At 41.5% G+C, this 21,055-nt stretch overlaps 1 protein-coding gene across 1 annotated transcript in view; it reads right to left on the bottom strand.

The window, feature by feature from the left end:
• Window positions 1-21,055, bottom strand: part of STAT4 (signal transducer and activator of transcription 4) — a 522,693-nt gene that overhangs the window by 377,181 nt on the left and 124,457 nt on the right. The window contains exon 7 of the mRNA XM_069225876.1: window positions 5,101-5,198. Within this exon, the coding sequence (XP_069081977.1) occupies window positions 5,101-5,198 (98 nt within the window). The remainder of the gene's footprint in view (window positions 1-5,100; window positions 5,199-21,055) is intronic.

The following is a 21,055-nucleotide window of genomic DNA, read 5'->3' as shown; positions in this document are numbered from 1 at the left end:
GACAATTGTCTTAGTCTAAACAAACAACAGCATTACTTAAAATCAGAGTAGCATTTTTTTCAGGCCTTTCTCATAGGATCATGTGGGCGGAGGAGTCCCTTATTATCTTTTATCTGCATAGTAGTCTTTAACCACTCTCTTGAACTTCTAGGTCAAGTTATATCTTCTTAAAACCATGGGCCCTGCACCAATACCTCATATTCTTGAGGTTGACAAACATTCACTAACTTCAGGATATTAAACAGGTCCTACGAATTAAGTAGGGCTGTATATTGCTTCAACATAAACAGGATTTAGAGACCCAGTCCATCTATGCCATCAGGAAATGGTAACACAATTCCTAGCTAGCTCACAGTGCCCCATCTGAACCTCTAATTTACCAGAGTACCAGGGGGTATCTGCAACCTCGAATATGACTACTCACATTCCCAAGGAAATCACGGCAACAGATCTACTCTGTCGTTGTCACTTTGCAATTCCAAGGTAAGACACAAGAAAAATGTATTTTCAAACATTTATTGCAACAATTGTATTCTTGCATAGAAAGCATGAGCTGTGATTATTAGCCAGATGAAACAAAGCATGGTAACCAGCATTATAAAAATGGTGAAAAGGATAAACAGTTCAACCATGATAATGTTACTGTGATGGTACACTCCGATCTGTTACTACCTACACTTTAGAGAGCATAATGGGAGTACCCTCTGCCAGATCAATTAGGATAGCCTAACCTCTTATACCCGGGTATGGTGTACCAGAAAGCCAGACGTGGTCCTCTGCCAAATGTAGCACAGAGGCATTTGTTATAATGAAAGCACTGCTCAGATCACATTGTGTCAGAGGTGCAGAGCTGATGCGATGGTATGTATGCAAGTATAGAGCTGTCTCTAATGGACAATCATGATACAAGGGCATCATGTTCTATGTGCCTAGCCTTGGACGGAGTGTACAGACTGCATAGCAGAAATGCTTACAAGGAATAAGCTGCATTTACAGTGATTTCTAAGTTCATTATCGCATGAGTGAAAAACCATGTAAAAAGTCACCATCAGAAAAAGATGCAGAGCTACAAAGTGAGATCTAAAATGGAGGCTCTGCGCAGGCCCAGTCATGCTGCATACCATGCGATTGTTTGAGACAGGTTGGTGGCTACAGTGGTGACCCCTCTAATGAGCAACCCTGCATGACATTCAGAAAACCCAGCTAGAGGCAGGTTCATTTCTTTTTTTCCATTTCTATTAAAAATCCTTGTAAGAATTGTGGCCTGTAAAGATTTGTGTTTTTTTTCAAGTAACTTTACTGACAGGATCATTTCTAAGTAGAGTGGGTATGGGATGGGATGTAGCTGGATATGGATATGTTGGTATTACAGCCTTGATACTGTCTGAATTATCTGTGGTATTCACCACCAGGCACTTGGCCAGATGAGATGGAAATGAAAAGAATAGCCCTTACCTTGACCCATTCTTTTTCGTAAGGCACTTTCGATTGGTTGCCCATCAGTTGTTCTACTGAATATCAAGTCCGTGAATATAAGCATACAAGAATATCATGGACAGAATATCAGTGGACAAAATATTGCAAGATAAGTGCTTATAAGGAAGTATAGATTTACTATTCCGAACTCCACCATATCTCCATACCTTAAAGATATATTCTTCACCAAGGTACATATATGTAGAGATAGATACTAAAAATCTATACTTACTTAGCTTACTTACCTTCTAATATTTAGGATTCAATATTTTGTCTTCGATATTTTCATGCCTCAATATTCTCAATTCAGTATTTAGGGTGCACACTGTTGCCCATCAATTTTGAGTAACTTATGATGGTGAAGTGTGGCATATCTCAAAGGCAATTGCTATTTTTACTATGTATATTCATTCTTTGGATGTCCTTAACTGGTCACAAAATATTCATTGCTTAATGTTTGCTAATGATGCCTAGAATTTTTGGTTGGTGATCTGGGTAGATAGTATTCTGATTCCAGATGTGCTTGGAGTCCGTTACTGGGTGGGGCGCCACTGGTTGAACCTCCAAGAACATGGTGATCAGGGAGGTGAGTGGGACTGGCTCAATCCAGCCAAATTGCTAGAATGCTGCAATGATATTCTTTGTAGAGCTTCCTCCTTAATGTCAGTTATATTTGGTTTCTGCATCGCCCTCCTTTCATATTTGTGTCCTGTATATAACCTTTCCTGTCCTCACAAAAGATATCATGATAGCAGAAAAGGACTGTTTTTCAATTAAGAAAACACATTATGGGGGTCATTATGAGTTCAGCTGATGGTTTTCACCATCTGCCGAACTTCCGATGGGGAGGTTGCCGCAACACAGGCTACCTCCCCTCCAGCCTCATTAAGATTTTCCCTCTAGGCTGGTGGGCAGAATGTTTGGTTTCTGCCCGCCAGCCTAGCGGGAAACAGGCTACAGCATTGTCACCAGCTTGAAATTGAGTTGGCAGCAATGCTGTAGCCCCCAGGGTGCACCAGCACCCTTGCAATGTTCACTGTCTGAACATTGCAGTGGTGCTGGGCAGCAGGGGGCCTACACTGCCCATGCAAAGTGCATGGGCAGTGTAGGGGACCCCCTGTGGCCCCGTACACTGCCAGCCTTTTCATGGCGGTTTTACCACCATTAAAAAAGGCAGGTGGAGAAAAAGATCGTAATCCCCAGGGCAGCACTGCTTGCAGCTCTGCCCTGGCGGATTAGGATCTCTGCCACCTGCAGACCGCCGGGAACCAAGATACTGGCGGAGCTGGCAGTTCCCTGGCGGACCAACTGTCTGTTTTTTTAATGGGGTGGTTGGACCGCCGCATTGGCATGGTCCAGACTGCCACTGCGAGTGTGGCGGTCTACAGATCGCCACACTCGTTATCACCCTCTTTATGTTTGCTTCCCACTGTACCTATTGAACAGACATCCAGAGATTCAGAATGAGTTGACCCACTTATATCTGGATGCAGCAAATTTTAGGCCCTCATTATGAGTTGGGCAGTCGGACAAGCCAACCTGTGGCGCCCACCCCCCCGAGCATTTTACAATGTACCCGCTTGGCTTACCGGCGGGAACATTGTAGTATGCGGCCCTGCGGGTACAGTTCTACGATATTGGTCTTGGCTCCCTTATGGGAGCTGAGACCAATACCGTAGCACACAGCACCCTCGGAATGTGGTCAGACAGTGCATATTTCGACGGTGCTGAGTAGAGGGGCCCCTGCACTGCCCATGTCATGGGCAGTGCTGGGGCTTCCTTGTGGCCCTTGGCACTGGCTACTTTCTGCCAGCCTTCTCACGGTGAGGACCCCACCATGAGAAGGCTGGCAGAAAGCTGAGTTGTAATCAGCCAGGCGGCACTGAACCCAGCGCTGCCCTGGCTGAGTACAACTCAGACTGCCGTCGGACAGTCAGGAACCATGTTCCCGGCATAGATAGGGGTCCCCTGATGGGACCGCCTGGCAGGGTTGTAATGTGGCGGTCGGATCACCACAGTTGGGGTGGTCCGACTAACACCGCCAGGCTGGAGGTCCTTGGACCCCCAGCCTCATAATGAGGCTCTTAGTGTGTTGTCCACTTGTGCGCTCCTCAAAGGCTCCACCAGGAGCAACAAATACCTTCTAAAGAGTTCTGCATCACAGTCTGTTACAAATTAATTAGTTCTTTCCCCATCAACTGTCCTACTTCCCGACCAGAGGCTTGCATTCAATCAGACTTAACTCACGTTAGGTATCATGCTTCAAACGTCAATGTAAGGGTGGCCAGCTGTTTTCAAGTCTTGCACTCACTTTGTGAGATGTGTTATCGCTTGATATTAGTCTGCTTTCCAATCCTGTTCTATTCAGGAATACACCCAAGACTCATCTGTTTCCTTCTTAGCTCACTGACACCTAAAAACCTTCTGTAGTCAAAGTGCTCTACAAAAGTCACTATAGGCTTGTGAAACCCTGCTGTTTGTAACTGATGATCAGAATCAACCTATCTGCCCTCTGCCCACTGGCTCACCAAAACATGCCCTCCTGAAACATTAGTGTGCATACTATTCCTGTCATTATTTTGTGACACAATGATTCTACGCATGTTCTTTCTGACACACCCATAGTCCGAGTTCAGGTCAATATTTCATATGCCATATATGAGAAAACAATGTGCCTCAGCAGTTTGCTGGGAACATTGAAATGGATGCCTGACGACAGAGAAAAACTCAAAATTTAAAGTTGAGTGTGAGCATAATATGCATTTTATTTAATGCTTCTGTGGGGAGCTAACTACGAACATTTAGAACACCATGTTACACTTCATGGCACTAATAACTTCTATGTTTGTCAGCAATGGGGCCGAAACATGTTTGTGGTTGCTTGTGTTCACATGCTGAGGGGCATGAACTAGCATCTTGGGCTGAACTGACCGTTTTATGTATGGGGCCGTGACTGAAAGGTATATGGTTGGTTCCTGTCAGTAGAGGCATAATGAGCAAGTAATCACCAGTGTCTGAAATAACATCCCTTATGTTTTTTTGGTTTTCTTAGTGAGATGCCCTGAGTGGGAAGGATGTGCCCAGATATGGGTTCTGTTGCTTACTATGCCTCAGGACTCAAGCTGTACCTCACTCATGCGGCCACCGAGTGTCACTGAAAAGACCCAAGAAGGCAAAAACATTCCTTGAGTTGCTTATGCTCCTGTACAGAAGGGATGTCACCTAACAGGCAGGATAGCACTATCCCTTCTAGGGGTGGAGCTGAGAGTAATTTGCATATGGTTTCTCTCTACCTCTGATGGCACATTAAGCAGAAAGCTGGTGGACTGAGCTGTGCCCAAGAGCAATTCATTCAAGCATTTAAAAGCAGAACAATTGTTTTGTTGGGACAATAAACTACCAAGGGCTTCCTATAGTGAGACATGGAGGATATACACCTTCCAGCTGTATACCAAAGAACAAGCTTCTGTTTGTGAAAGATAAACTAGTGCTGCTGTCATTTAAGAAAATTATTTCGATTTTGTTGTTACAAGTGCATCAGGCATGAAGATAAGGGGTTAACATAGAACTCTGGACATCAGAAATGTAAACAGTACACACACATGAAATAAGCTCTCTACTTGCCTTTCTCTTGTGATCTAAAGCATTGAGCATTCCCTGCAAATTGAGAACTTCGTTGTGGACAGGGTTTGATATGAAAGGACAACTGTTATCACCGTTGTCTGTAACAGAAAGAAGAGTTATTGGCAAGCACATTGTGTTTACAAATATTTTTTATTCCAATAAAAAGTTTTTATGCTTTTTAGCGTCATTGTAATCTACAAATGGCAGTCTTTGCTTAACGATATTTTTAAAAATTCCTTCCCATATTGACAAAATGCTCCCATTATTGTGTGTGCTTTTTAGATGGAAGTTGTACAGCCTACTAGATGGAAGTACTTGTAATGTAAATATGCCACGCAACATATTTAACATTTTGAATTTAAATTCATTCAGTGCAAAAAGTCCGGGTAGAGAGCGACGTCCGACTTCCTAGTGAGTTCAATTTTCACGACATCTTTGTTAAAATGCAGCTTTGTCTCTGTGTCATCAAGCAAGGATATAATTGATGTGTAGAAATAAAGCAGGTATGTAATGTTCCCTGGGTGTGAATAAAGTAAATTGCAAACTATATTTCGACCATGGATAATCAATAACAAATTGTTTCCCAAAGATATCAGAAAGTCTGTCCTAAGCATTCGTATGGTAATGATTGCAAAAAAAATTAACTGTGTGTCATTTTCATTAAATTGAGATTTACTTATGCATAATTATGGATTAAAATCACAATTTAGTGTATTAACATTGATTTGCTTTCACTTTTTGTTAATAAAACCAATTACAAAAGGATTCAGAAGTAAACTGGACGCACAATTCAAACTTTACATTTGCTAATGCAAAAGTAGCACCATAGGATCATGGAATAACGTCTTGAGTTTAATAATCAATAAAAGGGATTTTATCAGTTTCAAAGTGCAAGCATAGGAATAGGATTACTAATTGTGAGCACAGTTCCCTCTAAAGCGCGCGCATGTGTGGCCGCTCGCCGCCATTCTTAATGCGCGCACAGAGGGATTTACAGCGCGCACACTTTTCAGGTAGCAGATGAATGATAACTGCTTTCTCGTCAACATTTTGTGCCTGATTTGGATGTTGGTGGAGGGGGTTACTCTGTCACAAATGTGTCGGATATCCCTTCCGCTATGTTATGATCCCATAATAGCCTATGGAGATCCTAAAATGGCAGAAGGGATTTCCATCAAGTTTGTGACAGTGTAAGTCGTCCGCCAAATTCTAAATCATGCCCTCTGTCATTTGTTTATGCGAGCTGGTAAACGGTTGCCCTTGAGGCTGGTTTGCCTTGTATTTGAAATGTAAAGTTTTCAAAGTCTGGAAAATAACAGCAGCCTGGCTTGTTTCTAAAAACATGCAAAATAACATGTTTTCATTTCTAAACGCAACAATGAGATTCCGGTTTTGTTTTGGAGTGGTGATATGTATCATTAATGAAGCTCCTCTGTAACACGAACATGCATTCTCATGTCTTCCCACGTTTATTTAGACTTTTTCAAAATAAACTGAAAAAAAGGTTGGTGATCGGAACCTTTTCAGAGACAACTGCCGATTATGTGGGTTATTGCCTCCAGTAGATAGATAGATAATTAGTGATATGTTCAAAGTAAAATGGTTGTTAGTAGGTTGGTGCTGCTAAGTACTGCTGAAGACTTTTCACAGCTATCACAGTCTGAACCTGCAGAAAATCCATCTTTCCCAGCACAAAGAACATATACTGTTCTGCCATGTATCTTTGTACTGACCGGAAGAACACCTCACTCTTGACTGCTGTTACACATGCACAGACACATAGGGCCTGATTTAGATCTGGTGGTATTACCTCCAATCTGCCCCCAGGGCTGACCCAAGTACCTCGTCAAGTCGACGGTGTTCTGGACGCAGTATTTCGATGTATTGAGGCTGAGCCACTGACCGCAACAACGGAGTGCACTCCCTAGATGTCAGGCTGGTGGTTTCTCATTGACCAAATTTAGATGTTACAGTCAAGCAGACTGTCTACTGGTGGTGGATTGCTGAAAGGGAAGGTCATCACGGGACCCAGTGGACATCATATAAATGCTATGGAATAGAGGTAAGTCATACACACACTGTATCTAGGCCACATGTGTCCACCAGCACCACACACTGCACAACATACTACATACTCACAATTATCCATTGCCATTCAACCACAACACAACACTTACATGTCAAAAACGCACATTGCCATACATCCATAACACAACATACATTCACTATTGACACTATACCCACACAAATCACAACCACAACAACCAACTCAACTACACACTGATTTACACAAATACACACACAAAAATACAACTACCCACATCACAACAATGACCACCACACAACAGCACCACTCACCTGAATGTTACCTGCTGCAATACAACAGACAACTCTGCTCCTTGGGCTCGTCTCAGCTTGAGTATGTTCTGGTTAAGAATTTTTTATTTTTGCTCTTCTATAAATTTGTGCCATTTCTCGTGCCTTATAAACTTGTAATGACTTAAATGTGTACAATTCATGCTGAGTCCTTTCCTGTTGGCTGCCCTAATGCGTAAGGTGTGCTGATTGTGGGCTCTAACTACTTTGGTACTAAAATAACAAATGTCCTTACAAAATACTTATGGGTGCAAATCAGGAGCTTTATTTAACCTTGCTACATTTGGCGACGAGTGACTTAGTCCAGTTGGAAGTTTTGGTCGGACAGTACTGGATTTGGTCACTGAAGCATTATACAGCCCAGCCGCATCCCTGCCAGACCTACAAGATTGTGCCAAGCTGCTCCCACGCTGTTTCTGAGACACTCTCCAAATTCTTGAGAGTTCAGCGTTTCAGCATTTCGGCGCTCCTGTGCACAGGCACGCGATGGCATGCGCTCACTCGAGCCTCATCCATATGAGGGTTGCCTAGTTATGTGGGCAATAACTGCAAGTCATCACACAGCAGTGTGGTGGTCATGTTAGTTCTCCAACCTCTCGGAGGATGCTCACATGCTAGCCTGTCAGCATGTTTACGTTATGTCATTTATTAGGCCTGCACAGTGACAGGCATACTTCTCTTCAGCATCTTTACTGGCAATGCTGCCTGCACAATCAGTGACAGGCACACCTTTTCACCATTTATACTAAGAGGTATGTTATAAATTATTGCTTTTGGGTAGCAGCAAATTATTGCAACAGGTGCTAAGTTACTGTTTTAGCTGGAACCTTTCTGGATGTACTTCTGCTTGGCTATCAGTGCTGTAACAAAGTATATGTTTGTTCTGTCGCATGTCCTCACCTATTCTAATTTCACAGATTAGGCTACCACAGCTGTCATTTTAATCCCTGTTGTTGGATTGCAAGTGTTATTTTGCTGTCAACTTATACAATGACTTCAATATGCAACAAACGTGGCGCCAAGTGCTCAATTTTTTCAGCAACCAGGGAAATCAGCAGTTACCTGGAGCATGTGGTTTAGATCATTTAAGAAGTATCTAGTTGGTGTTGGGGCCAATGAGTTTGAACCAAAGGGCAAAGCTGCTATTCTCTTCAGTCCCCTAGGCCATGAGGGACAAAAGATTTTTGATAAATTACCCGAAGCTGTGACACCGGCAAGTGAATCTAGAGATTGGGATGAGTTTTCTGAAACCATTACCGGCTCAAGCGTAAGTTTGCAGAGGAACCTAGCATGCTACTAGAGAGGTTCAATTTCTTTAAAAAGAAAACAATTCCTGATGAATCAATTGAGACGTTTATATCTGCCTTCACTTATCTGTGGGATCAGTTTGTCTATAGATGTTTTTATAAGAAGATCCAGGAAAGAGTTCTGAACTGCAGGGATCCTTAGTTGAATGAAGCCCTTGACTTGGCAAAAAATATTGACCGCTCTATTGTATCTACCCACATGATGTCTCTGGAAAGTGCAATAACTTCCTCTACGACTGTGAATGCTGGGGGAACGTTTGAATTGGTAGATGCTATTTGTATGAAAGACAAGAATGTTGTAATATTTGTAACACTGGCCAGTTTTGTTTCAGATATGGTTCCAGGTCGCATTCAAATAATTTTACTTACTATCACACTGTGGGTAAGCTTTTTAGTAAATGTAGGGAACTGGGGCATTTTTACAGAGTGTGCAAGATAAGTGAGAATGCAATGAAAATGAATATGCACAGCATTGAGGTGTCAGACAATGAAAGTATGTTGGATTTTTCAAATTTGGTTTTGAATCTTGAAGTGAACTCTGTGGGGTCTGACACAGGTAACTTTAGGCATTCAAGATTGACATGATTCAGGGATGCCTATAACAATTATTTCTGATACGTTATTCAACTCACACTGGAGTGCATATTTACATTGTAAAAAGTAGGATGTTCACTTCAAGGAATGTGAGGAACATGGCATTGATACGGTGGGCTACTTCGAAGAGCATGTCATGTGTTTTGGCAGGGCAACATTCACCCAGGTGTACGTGACAATCAAAGGTAGGCACATTGTTGGGTGGCTAGATCTGGCCAAATTAGATCTTATGCTAGTTCCAGATGCTTGGCTATCAGTGCTGTAACAAAGTATATGTTTGTTCTGTTGCATGTCCCCGCCTATTCTAATTTCACAGATTAGGCTACCACAGCTGTCATTTTAATCCCTGTTGTTGGATTGCAAGTGTTATTTTGCTGTAAATTTATACAATGACTTCAAAATGCAACAAACTTGGCACCAAGTGCTCAATTTTTTCAGCAACCAGGGAAATCAGCAGTTACCTGGAGCATGTGGTTTAGATAATTTAAGAAGTATCTAGTTGGTGTTGGGGCCAATGAGTTTGAACCAAAGGGCAAAGCTGCTATTCTCTTCAGTGCCCTAGGCCATGAGGGACAAAAGATTTTTGATAATTTACCCGAAGCTGTGGCATCGTCAAGTGAATCTAGAGATTGGGATGAGTTTTCTGAAACCATTACCGGCTCAAGCGTAAGTTTGCAGAGGAACCTAGCATGTTACTAGAGAGGTTACATTTTTTTAAAAAGAAAAAAAATTCCTGATTAATCAATTGAGAAGTTTATATCTGCCTTCACTTATCTGTGGGATCAGTTTGTCTATAGCTGTTTTTCTAAGAAGATCCAGGAAAGAATTCTGAACTGCAGGGATCCTTAGTTGAATGAAGCCCTTGACTTGGCAAAGAGTATTGACCGCTCTATTGTATCTACTCACATGATGTCTCCGGAAAGCGCAATAACTTCCTCTATGACTGTGAATGCTGTGGGAACGTTAGAATTGGTAGATGCTATTTGTATGAAAGACAAGAATGTTGTAATATTTGTAACACTGGCCATTTTTGTTTCAGATATGGTTCCAGGTCACATTCAAATAATTGTACTTACTATCACACTGTGGGTAAGCTTTTTAGTAATTGTAGGGAACTGGGGCATTTTTACAGAGTGTGCAAGATAAGTGAGAATGCAATGAAAATGAATATGCACAGCATTGAGGTGTCAGACAATGAAAGTATGTTGGATTTTTCAAATTTGGTTTTGAATCTTGAAATGAACTCTGTGGGGTCTGACACAGGTAACTTTAGGCATTCAAGATTGACATGATTCAGGGATGCCTATAACAATTATTTCTGATACGTTATTCAACTCACACTGGAGTGCATATTTACATTGTAAAAAGTAAGATGTTAACCTCAAGGAATGTTGGGAACATGGCATTGATACGGTGGGCTACTTTGAAGAGCATGTCATGTGTTTGGGCAGGGCAACATTCACCCAGGTGTACGTGACAATCAAAGGTAGGCACATTGTGGGGTGGCAAGATCTGGCCAAATTAGATCTTATGCTAGTTCCAGATGAGGGTCTGTCTGTGAGAATTTCAGATGTGCTTATTTCTCCGGTTCACATGGATGATCAGTGATCCACTGAAGGGATAGTCAAAGTCTTCCTGGAAATCTTCAGTGACACAATTAGATGCATTAAAAACATGCTAACAAGATTTTTTTTTAAACACTGTGCTGGTCACTCACAAAGTCTGACCGTTGCCATTGAGTGTAAGACCTGAATTGAAGAATCTCCTTACCCAAAAGGTTAAGCATGGCATTATCAAGAATGCTGAATCATCTGTGTGGGTGAACCCAATAGTTATTGTCCGCAAGAAGGATAGGGACATCAGGTTCTGTGCTGATTAAAGCACAGTTTGAAAAAATACATTGTGGTACATGGCCACCCACTTCCTAAAGTACAAGATTTGTTAGCCAACATTGGTGATTCTAAGTTCTTTTCTTTATTGGATTTGAAGTCCACGTATCCCTTTGAATGATACCTCCCAAGAACTCACCATCTTTGTTGCCCCTTTGGGGGTGTATACATTTGCAACGTTACCCTTTGGATTGGCATCAACCGCCGGTGTCTTTCAACAATTGATGGACACCATCTTGGAGAGTGTGCAGGTTTTCCAAGATGATGTTCTCCACTTTTCAAAGACGCTGGCTGACCACAACCTGACATTATCCACGGTTTTTGAGAGGCTAAAATAATTTGGCATCACACTCCACAATGACAAGTGTGAGTTGCACACAAGTTTGATTCTTTGGGACATTCCATTGGGGCCAATGGGATCTTGCAAAAATGTTCCCTCATCAAAGCTTTTGAGAAGGCTCAACTACCCAGCAACAAAGAAACCCTCCTTTCCTTCCTGGAATTAAATGAGCACTACGTGCGTTTTGGTAAGGGTTTTGCATCCTTTAGCCATTGAGAAATCTACTTAGTAAAGGTGTCAGATATATTTCAGATGAGGTTCAAAAGGTTTTCTAAACAGTTTTAAAAAATGGTGATCTCTGTCCCAGTGCCATCTCTAGTAATGGCTGGCAGAAGGCCTGTTATTACAGTAAATTCCAGTCAGATTGGACTAGGGGGCTGAGTCGCACTATGGGTACAATTGAGCGTGAGGCACTGGCTTGCTCCTGGGCTGTCAAGAGGTTTAAATCCTTAATTTGAGGACACATTCTTTATGTGTATATGGATCACAAACCGCTTATGCATTTACTCAATGGTAACGGATCAAGTTGCTGTCTATGTTACAAGAATTTGACTTCATTTTAAAGTATATGCCTGGTGGGAAAAATTTACTGGTGGACTGCTTGTCCAGATTGCCTGTCAAATGAAGCTTTGGACAGTGCTTGTGAGGATGAGTGTGTGGGTGCACTGGTCGATGACATTCTTGGTTCTAGTTCTAGTTCACACAAGCTTTATTCGGTCAAATTTAACCATCAAAGCAATAACTTTACATCAAATAAAACCACAATCTGTGCATGGTGAATACAATATCAAAAAGAAAAAAATCTAATTCTACAATAGTACAATAAAATATTGATATAAAATCTCACATGTATCTCCCCTCCTATATGTGAGGAAGAACCATCGATCTTGGCTTCCTCATTATTGATTAGGAAAAGATCTCGGTAAACTTAAAACTATTATATAAAAACAATAGTTCAGTTAAATGAATTAAGAACAATGTTTGATTAAAAACAAATCAATATGATTTTTTAAAAGGTGTGTACGTATGTGCCATGCGGACATAAGGAACTTGCTGACCGCACAAGTTAGAAGGGAGGAAGAGTCTCTCATCATCAGCCTTAGGGCATCTTTACAAATTCTCAACCCCATATTCCTGCAGGCAGGGCGGAGCCATTTCCGCCGAGCAAACCCATAAGCAGGGCAGATAAACATAAAGTGCACTACAGTTTCTGCAGGGCCATTGCAACTTGGCCATTGATCGATTGGCGAAGAAGAACACCATGAACTAGTAAAAGACTTCAGAGGTGGGCATCCATACCTGAACCGGACATGCAAACTTTTGCTTAGTTGGTCAGAAATTAAGTCTAGAAAAGGTTCAAAGTGAGGGTATGACTTGAAATCGAGAAATTGGGATGTCAACCTACTATATGAAGTACATAACAGATAATTGTTCCTAACGTGGGACCAGTAAACTGATTTCAAGTGTTCCTTCTGTGCCCTCCTTAAATTATAGGGCTGGCTCCAAAAGTCACTAAGTCCCAAGGTATGGAACCAATTCGAAATATACTTGAGCCAAGGGATAGAAAGTACATTCGGTCTATCCAATAGATCTTGTAGAGACTCCTTGGATACAACTAATTCAGGGGTAGTCCAGATACGTACCCAAAAAGTTAAAGGCCTTAGGGCTATTACATCAGAAATGTGGGAGAACCCTAGGTCCAGAAACACTGGAACCAAAGTGATACTGCGAGGGCATGCCAAAAGGGATCTTACAAAGTTATTTTCTCCCACAGATAGTTTGCTAGTTTTAGTACAGCCCCAAACCTCTGCACCATAGGCTGCTGCGCTCTGAGCCTTCGCTAGATAAATTTTAATGGCTGGGGAAACGACTTTCGCAGTAGTGGACTTTTGAAAGCGCAGAATTGCCCCTGATCTGTGTGCTAGGAGAGCTGAGCTTTTTTCCACTTGGGCCTGCCAATTCATACTGTTGCTAATTCTCACCCCTAAGTAATCGATGGAGCATACCTTGCTCAAAGGAACCTCATTGTGTAAGATGGTGCACCGTTTGGTGCGGCCACAACCAAAGATCATGAATTTGGTTTTGCTAGAGTTAAGCTCCAATCCATGATCTGCACAAAACACACTAAACCTATGCAAGAGGACCTGGAGACCCATAGGTGTTTTGGAGATCAAAAGGGAGTCGTCAGCAAATAGAAGAATTGGAATTTTTAAATTGTTCAGGGAAGGGGCGTCATTTTGACAGTCAGTTCCAACTTGCAACACCTCGTTAATAAACAAGGAAAAGAGAGTGGGTGCAAGGACACAGCCCTGGCGTACCCCCTGCCTGATGTCTATACGGTCAGTAAGTTCCCCCGGCTACCCCATCTTACTCGTGCACAGGTGTTCTCATGCAACCTTTGAATTAGGCACACCAGATTCCCTGGGACACCAATTTTGTTAAGGACTTCCCATAGTTTTTCTCTAGGGACGAGATCAAAAGCAGACTTTAGGTCCACAAAGGCAACGTACAAGTTTTGTTTGGCCAGAGTAACGTATTTCCAAAGTAACAGGAAAAGCCTAAAAACTTGGTCCATTGTACTAACTCTTGGGCGAAAACCGGCCTGGAGGGGGGATAAAACCTGGTTAGCTTGAACCCAATCCATAAGCTTATGTAAAACTTGGTTGGAAAAATCTTTTGTAAGTTATCAATAAGACTAATTGGGTGGTAATTAGCAGGCAGTCCCTCATCTCCTTTTTTATAGATAGGGATAATTTCTGCCCCAAGCCACAAATCAGGAATAGGGCCACCTGTTGCTATGGCATTCAACAATGTATTTATGTACCACGCCCAAATGACAGGTTCAGACTTGAACAGGTCCCCCAGTATCTTATCAGGACCAGGAGCCTTGGCGGGTTTCAGAGAATTAATAGCTGCTATAGTTTCAGCTATTGTAAAAACAGTGTCCTCCGCGGGACCCTCAATAAGAAGTCTACATTCATCACCCCTATGGTCCACAGGGTCCTGCTGTATGGGTGGAGTATAAATCTCAGAGAAATGGGCCACCCATCTTTCGGGCTGGATGTACATGGTTATAATGTGATTGCCCCCTCAATACCTGCTGGTCAGCAACCTCCAAAAAGAACCCTCATCCTGATTTTTAACTGCATCCAGCAGCTTTTGCCAGATCTCAAATTCACAGTTTTTCTTTGCTAAATCCAGGACCTTAGTATAGCTATGCCTGGCAGTCCTGATCTCCTCCGGTGAGTGCTTTTGGAGGGCCAATTTAAGATTGAGCCTCGCATGGTCACAATCTTGATTGAACCATTCTCTAGAATGGACGATATCTGGAGTAAGCCTAGAAGTGGTTTCCTTATAAAAAAATCCTCTGTAGAATATTTGTCAATTCTACATGGATGATCAGGATTCGGATACTATCAGCCTCTTGCTCAACATAGCTAGAGAACAATTGTAAAAAGGAAGAATAGATTTCCTTAATCAGGAATGGATTTGATATATCTTTTGGCCAACAGACACAGGTTTGCCTGAGGTTCAAATGGGGGATTGGGACATCAGTAGTCTCTAGATGTTGGGCTCTCCCAAATGCTTGGTTGGATAGAATAAGACACAGAGGATTGTGATCGCTATCATAGCAAGGTACCACCTTCATATCTAGAGTATTTGACCAGAGCCTAATGTCGACCAGGAGATAATCAATGGTACTAGAAGAGTGCCCCCGCTTGAAAGTGGGAGCACGATTTGGATCAGATCTAGTACGACCGTTACATTCTCTAAGTCCGAATCGTAAGCAGAGAGAAGCCATCTGCATAGCAACATTCTTGGTTATTCTTGCACAATCTCACACAAGGATTGCTTAGAAGCTTCTAGTAAGAATCCTATTTGGACAACTGTTTGCCCTTATGTAAAGAATGGGTGGCCTAGAGAGAGGAATGTTGAAGCCTCACTAAGACATTATGCACAAGTGTCTAGGACCTCTCTATAGTAGATGGTGTGTTATTGCGAGCTGATGTGTGTGTGGGACAATCTCCCTCAGGAAGGTCCATAAAGGTCATTTGAGTATTAGCAGTACCAATTAAGCCTTTAATCAGTTTTACTGGTGGCCAGCAATGAAGTCTCAAGTTGCGAAGTTAATGTTTGATTTCAGACAATCACTGGAAGTCGAATGAGTCTCTACTTCATAATGTACCATGGCACAAAGTTGCTTTTGATTTTTTGGGGCCTTTTGAGTTATTACCAAATTCTCAGATATACATAATGGTATTTGTAGACTATATTTCAAAATAGATTTCGACTGACTTCATGGCATTTCCCCACACTGATTCTATCATCAAGTATTTGCAAATAATTTTTCCCATTGAGGGAGCCCCCAAAGAGATTGTGACTGACAAAGGGACTCATTTTACATCAAATCACATGAAAAACTTTGTTGCTGGATTTCAAATCTCACACATCAAAGTGGCACTTTACCCTTCCTCCTCAAATGGCATTGTGGAGCGTATGAACACATTTTTGAAAGAAGGTGTGTAAACAGAACTCGCAATGGGGCATGATGTGGAAACTTTTCTTAAAGAAAAAGTTTAGTCTTATTTGGAAACACCCCATAGCACCACACGTTTGTCCATTCATTTCATTAAGATTTCCCAGATGTTCTATTTGTCCTGACTGCACTAGGGAATTGAACACAAATAAACCTGTTAATTTGTCTTCAGTGCCTGCTAGAGTGACAACTAGTCAAATTTGCACATTGGGTTTTAGTCAGAGTGCCCACAAAGGTGAATCTAAATTTTTGTCACCTTTACATGTGGAGAAAGTGTCTAAAGGATCAGTTCTGTTGCAAAATAAATGATGGTGGAGCAAAAGAAACATATTTTTTATTGTTCTACTTGATTGCATTTTTTTTGTTAAAAGGGGTAAGGCGTTATGCCTCGTAGGTACGTAGCACTGTCTAAGAGCGAGCCCGCAACTCAAGCTCATCTCAGCTTGAGTAGTGTTCTGCTTAAGAATTGTTTTTTTTTTTGCTGCTCTGTAAATGCATGCCATTTCTTGTGCCTTATAAACTTGTTATGACTTAAATGTTTACGCTTTATGTTGGTATTGCATGAGCGTTGGCTGAGTCAGTTCCCGCTGGCTGGCTGAGGTATAAGGAGTGATGGTTGTGGGCTCTATGTACTTTTGTATTAAAATAATAAATCGAAATATGAAATAGTTACTGGCACAAATGAGGAGCATTGATCAACCTTGCAACATTCAGTCATGGATTTTAACACTAGCAAAACATTTTTAAAAATAACATTAACATTTGGTGAATTCAAGTTTGGTTGTATCGTGGTATGTTACAGGGTATTTTCTAGCACATGCAACTGATATGGCCACATAAAGCTGTAGAAATTCTGGTTGCTTTCCACGTGATTGTGAGTTTTCCATGACAGACTGGAGAAAGATTTAGCCTCATATGTGCTAGAGATCCTGCCTTATTCTTTGGATTCATTGGGTTGTGTGTGTACAATTTAAATGTGAAATGGCTGAGACCTGCTTATTCATGTTCCAGAATTTGGGAAGAATACTAATGAGGTGGCTGATGGTACTCTGAAAGGCATCCACCTAAACTATCTAGGCTGTGCTAGATATGTGCTTGGAGGTGAAATTCATTTGTGTGTAGATTATCATGATGGGAAGTGCTGATGTGGTATGGTCCGCTCTGTGTGTTTGTTCAACAATTACATGTTTTACACATATTGATTGTCATACCTGTCCTGCATTGGACATATGCAAGTTGTTCTGTCTAATGTTTAATTTTGGATGCTTTGTGCAAGGGCATTTAACTGAAAAGAGATCCACATGATTTTATAGTAGGATTTGTGTGGTGCTTTAAAGCATCATGAGGCCCTGATTCGCTTCTAGTGGTCAAGAGGCTACTCCATTTATGTGCATGGTTGTTAGAGTGCAAATTTATGCAGAGTACCATGTAGGAAGACTTTTGGTACTGTGTGTGAGATTTCTAATAATCCTCCAAATGTACGGTGGCAAACTTGTTGTTCATAAGCATGAAGTAAAGTCAAGTGATGTAAGAAGATATAGTTGGGAATTTGTATACTTGCATTCTTAGAATACTACTCTGTTTTTAGTAGTAGATACTCAGGTTCTATGGTAGCCTTTAACACTTGATTGGGTATTTCTTCTCACTCAACACACCACAGTACATTTTAAACAAACCACTATAGTCACCCTATGCAGCATGGGATAGATGCAACTTATAGTCCACTTTCACCTTGCATGCAAAATGGTTTTTTAAGACACCTCTCACATTTCTATAACAGAATGGGCAGACTCCTGTCCAAATATTCAACTAACTGGCTGCTGGGGAGACTTCCCAGACATTTGGAAAATGCTCTGGCTGTGTCAAGTCTTGGAGTGGAGCAGAAAGATTTGAGACAGAGGAGCAATTGTATTATGGACGAGTAAGTGGCTATCCAGGTGTCAGTGATCAGTTTGTAGGGTGCAGGTTTACATTATGGACACAGTGTGAATGTTTAAACATTGAGCTTTAAGTTTAGAGGGGTGCTCCATTGACAACAAGACACTCTTAATCCTGGGTCATTGGTGACGTTTAAGATAAATGGTTAGGGGAACCCTGGGGTTGCTACTCTTCTATGATATAACTCAAGGTAGAATTATTCATTATTATGTATTTAATGCTTTTCTGGGTGCTAGTTGGTCTTCATCTTTGCAACACTGCACCCTGTTTTCAGTTTCTAAGGGGCTCATTTAGAATTTAAACAAGTGGGAGTCCACCGTTAATTGGCTCTGCTCACACCTTACAAAACGCACAGTTGTCCTGCCCAATTTAGAAGTGGGGGCATTGTTGATTGTGCACCATTTGAGCTGTAGCTGATTTACAATCACTGTCTGTGGTATGTCAACCACAGAGTTATCCACTTTATTTTATTGGAAGGTCTGCCTTCTTTATGGAGGGCCCTTTGATAAAAGACTTTTCCTGCCCATGTCCTCCACACAGAGTATGGTGGATACATACAGGTAAAATTCATAGTTTCCCACCCCACACATGGTGGGGTGGGAAACTCCCAGCACACCAGGATCATTGCATTTTTCTATTTCACAAACATGTCACACCACCCAACATTCAGATTTGATGAAAGTGCTTCTATGGCACTATCGGATGCACTTTGATCAAAACTATCGCTGTATAGAAAGTGGGGATCTCTTAATATGGCAAGTACTCCTTGATTGAGACTGCACTAGCAATGACCCATCAGTTAGCTGACTTCCTCCTCTAGTCTAAATCACTCTCTAAGACTTGGCTGACTCTTCAAACTTTATTTCTCACTTGGAATTAAGAAATTATTTTTGATATCCACTACAGAAGAGTACAAAACAATGTACTCGCCTTAATTTTGCCCCATGAACCAGGTACTCATATTCTGTTTCAGTTTAGTGTCCTTTCTAGATTTCAACATGTGTAGCTCTTCTGCCACTGCCACCTATCATATCTCTAAATCATATAAGTGGGACCAGTTGCGTGTATCCAGTGAGTGGCAATACTGTAACAAAAGATATAATAATGTGTTAAACGTATGTAGCATCTTACCATGCACACTGTATTGAGGCATTACATTGTTTTATTTTCTGTTTGCTATTTTCCTTTCCAAATCCCAGTGCAGAGGAGTTATTTATTGGCGTATTTCTCCTTCTTTCCCAACATATTTGGGGATACTTAGCAGCCTGTCACCACCTACCACTGGTTTAGTGCCCAAGTCCTATTGATAGCATAATGAAGAGGAATGATGGAAGAGGCATATGAGTGAGAAAAGCACATCAAACACTCCTCTTATTATCCATGAGATTTGATTTGAGAACAATACTTGCTGTGACTCCTTGTAGCTACCTCATCATAGTCATACTCTGTGAGACATAGTTCACTCATTTTGGGTGAGTTTGCTGTGTGCCTCTGGTGCCAATTGTACTTCAGTGTCATTGACCGTGACATCTGAATTCTAAAATGCCTTTCTTGTTGAATTCTAAAATGCCTTTCTTGTTGGTGTTTCTGATCACACCAATACAAACAATGTTTGTATTTTAGAAGAGCTGAACATTTAATTCGGCAAACCTGACCTGCCACAGAATAAAATGCTACTTGCTATTCTAAAGTCCCTAAACTTCCCCCAAGCGGTGACTGGTCCCAAGCACTCAGCTGGACACACACTTATTACAATCTTTTCACAGCCAGGATTCATAACTATAAACGTAACTAACCCATCATCTGGCATAATCACCACAATAGCCACTTAACTGTATCCATGGTCCTACTACTACACCACCAATGACAAAACAGACACAAGAAAGACAATGGAACTAACTTAACTTCAGTGCTCTTCTGTCAAAACTGGGTGCATTCTACAAATCGGCCCAACAAAAAAAGTAGATGTCTACCATAAAGCCTTCAATTGAATCCCCTCAACACCTCCTCATGCAAGATAAGATTGGTTGGTTCTATCAAGATGTAAATATTCAGAAAACATGTAACCTGAAAATAGATTCCTTGAATGGCAATGTAAACTCATAGCTCTAACAAGAAGCTTCAGTGAAGTGACATCCAGCAATATCAAGATCTACTATCACAAAAGAGAAAAGACTCCTCGACATCTGTCGGTTGCATCTCCTAAGGAGCATACCCATCTAAGCAATTACACAAATAGATCCCTGAATTCCACAACCCACCATGCATTCTTTCACGATGTCTAACTTGCAAGGCCTCAGCGGCACAAAAGCACACCACTACATCTTCAAACCCAAGAATCTGGAGAACCATCTCATGAGTAAGTCAATTAGCAAACTCCTCTTTTTAGGCCTCCCCTCACTCCCAATACTGCCAGTAACTGACTGAATCCTTAATCACGCCACATCACAGTAGTGTCAATAACTGACAGAATCCTCATTCACGCCACAATTACTCATCAATTTCAAGCAGCATATGAAGGCCAGCGACACCACAGGCTCGGAAGCAGAGCTGTACACATATTCAATAATATTTAGCTCATGCCATCTCACTAATGATTCCTTATTTCAAACAAGTACCCCAATAATCTGAAGACCTCCTATGTCAAGCCAATCCCATAACCAAGGCCTTGTCCCGACAGACCATTCCAGCTTCCAACCAATGTTGAATGGCCAATTCAAAGGCAAGGTCATTGAAAAATCATCAGTCACCCAAATCTCCAATTTCTTCCCAGTAAAACACCTTGTGTTAGTCCATCAAACTATGTTCTGCACTTATTGAGAATTAATCCTGCTTAGATAGCCATCTTGAATGATCTAAAGACCACCTGTGGCACAAATGAAGGTACTAGATTATTGCTACTGGGTCCATCATGTGTCTTTTACCCATACATCACTAAACCCTTCTATAGAGATGGTCTAGAATTGGTATTTAA

Source organism: Pleurodeles waltl, chromosome 3_1, assembly GCF_031143425.1.
Source record: "Pleurodeles waltl isolate 20211129_DDA chromosome 3_1, aPleWal1.hap1.20221129, whole genome shotgun sequence".
NCBI classification, from domain to species: Eukaryota; Metazoa; Chordata; class Amphibia; order Caudata; family Salamandridae; genus Pleurodeles; species Pleurodeles waltl.
The sequence above is the reverse complement of the archived record's forward strand: the minus strand, read 5'-3'. Positions and strand labels throughout refer to the sequence as shown.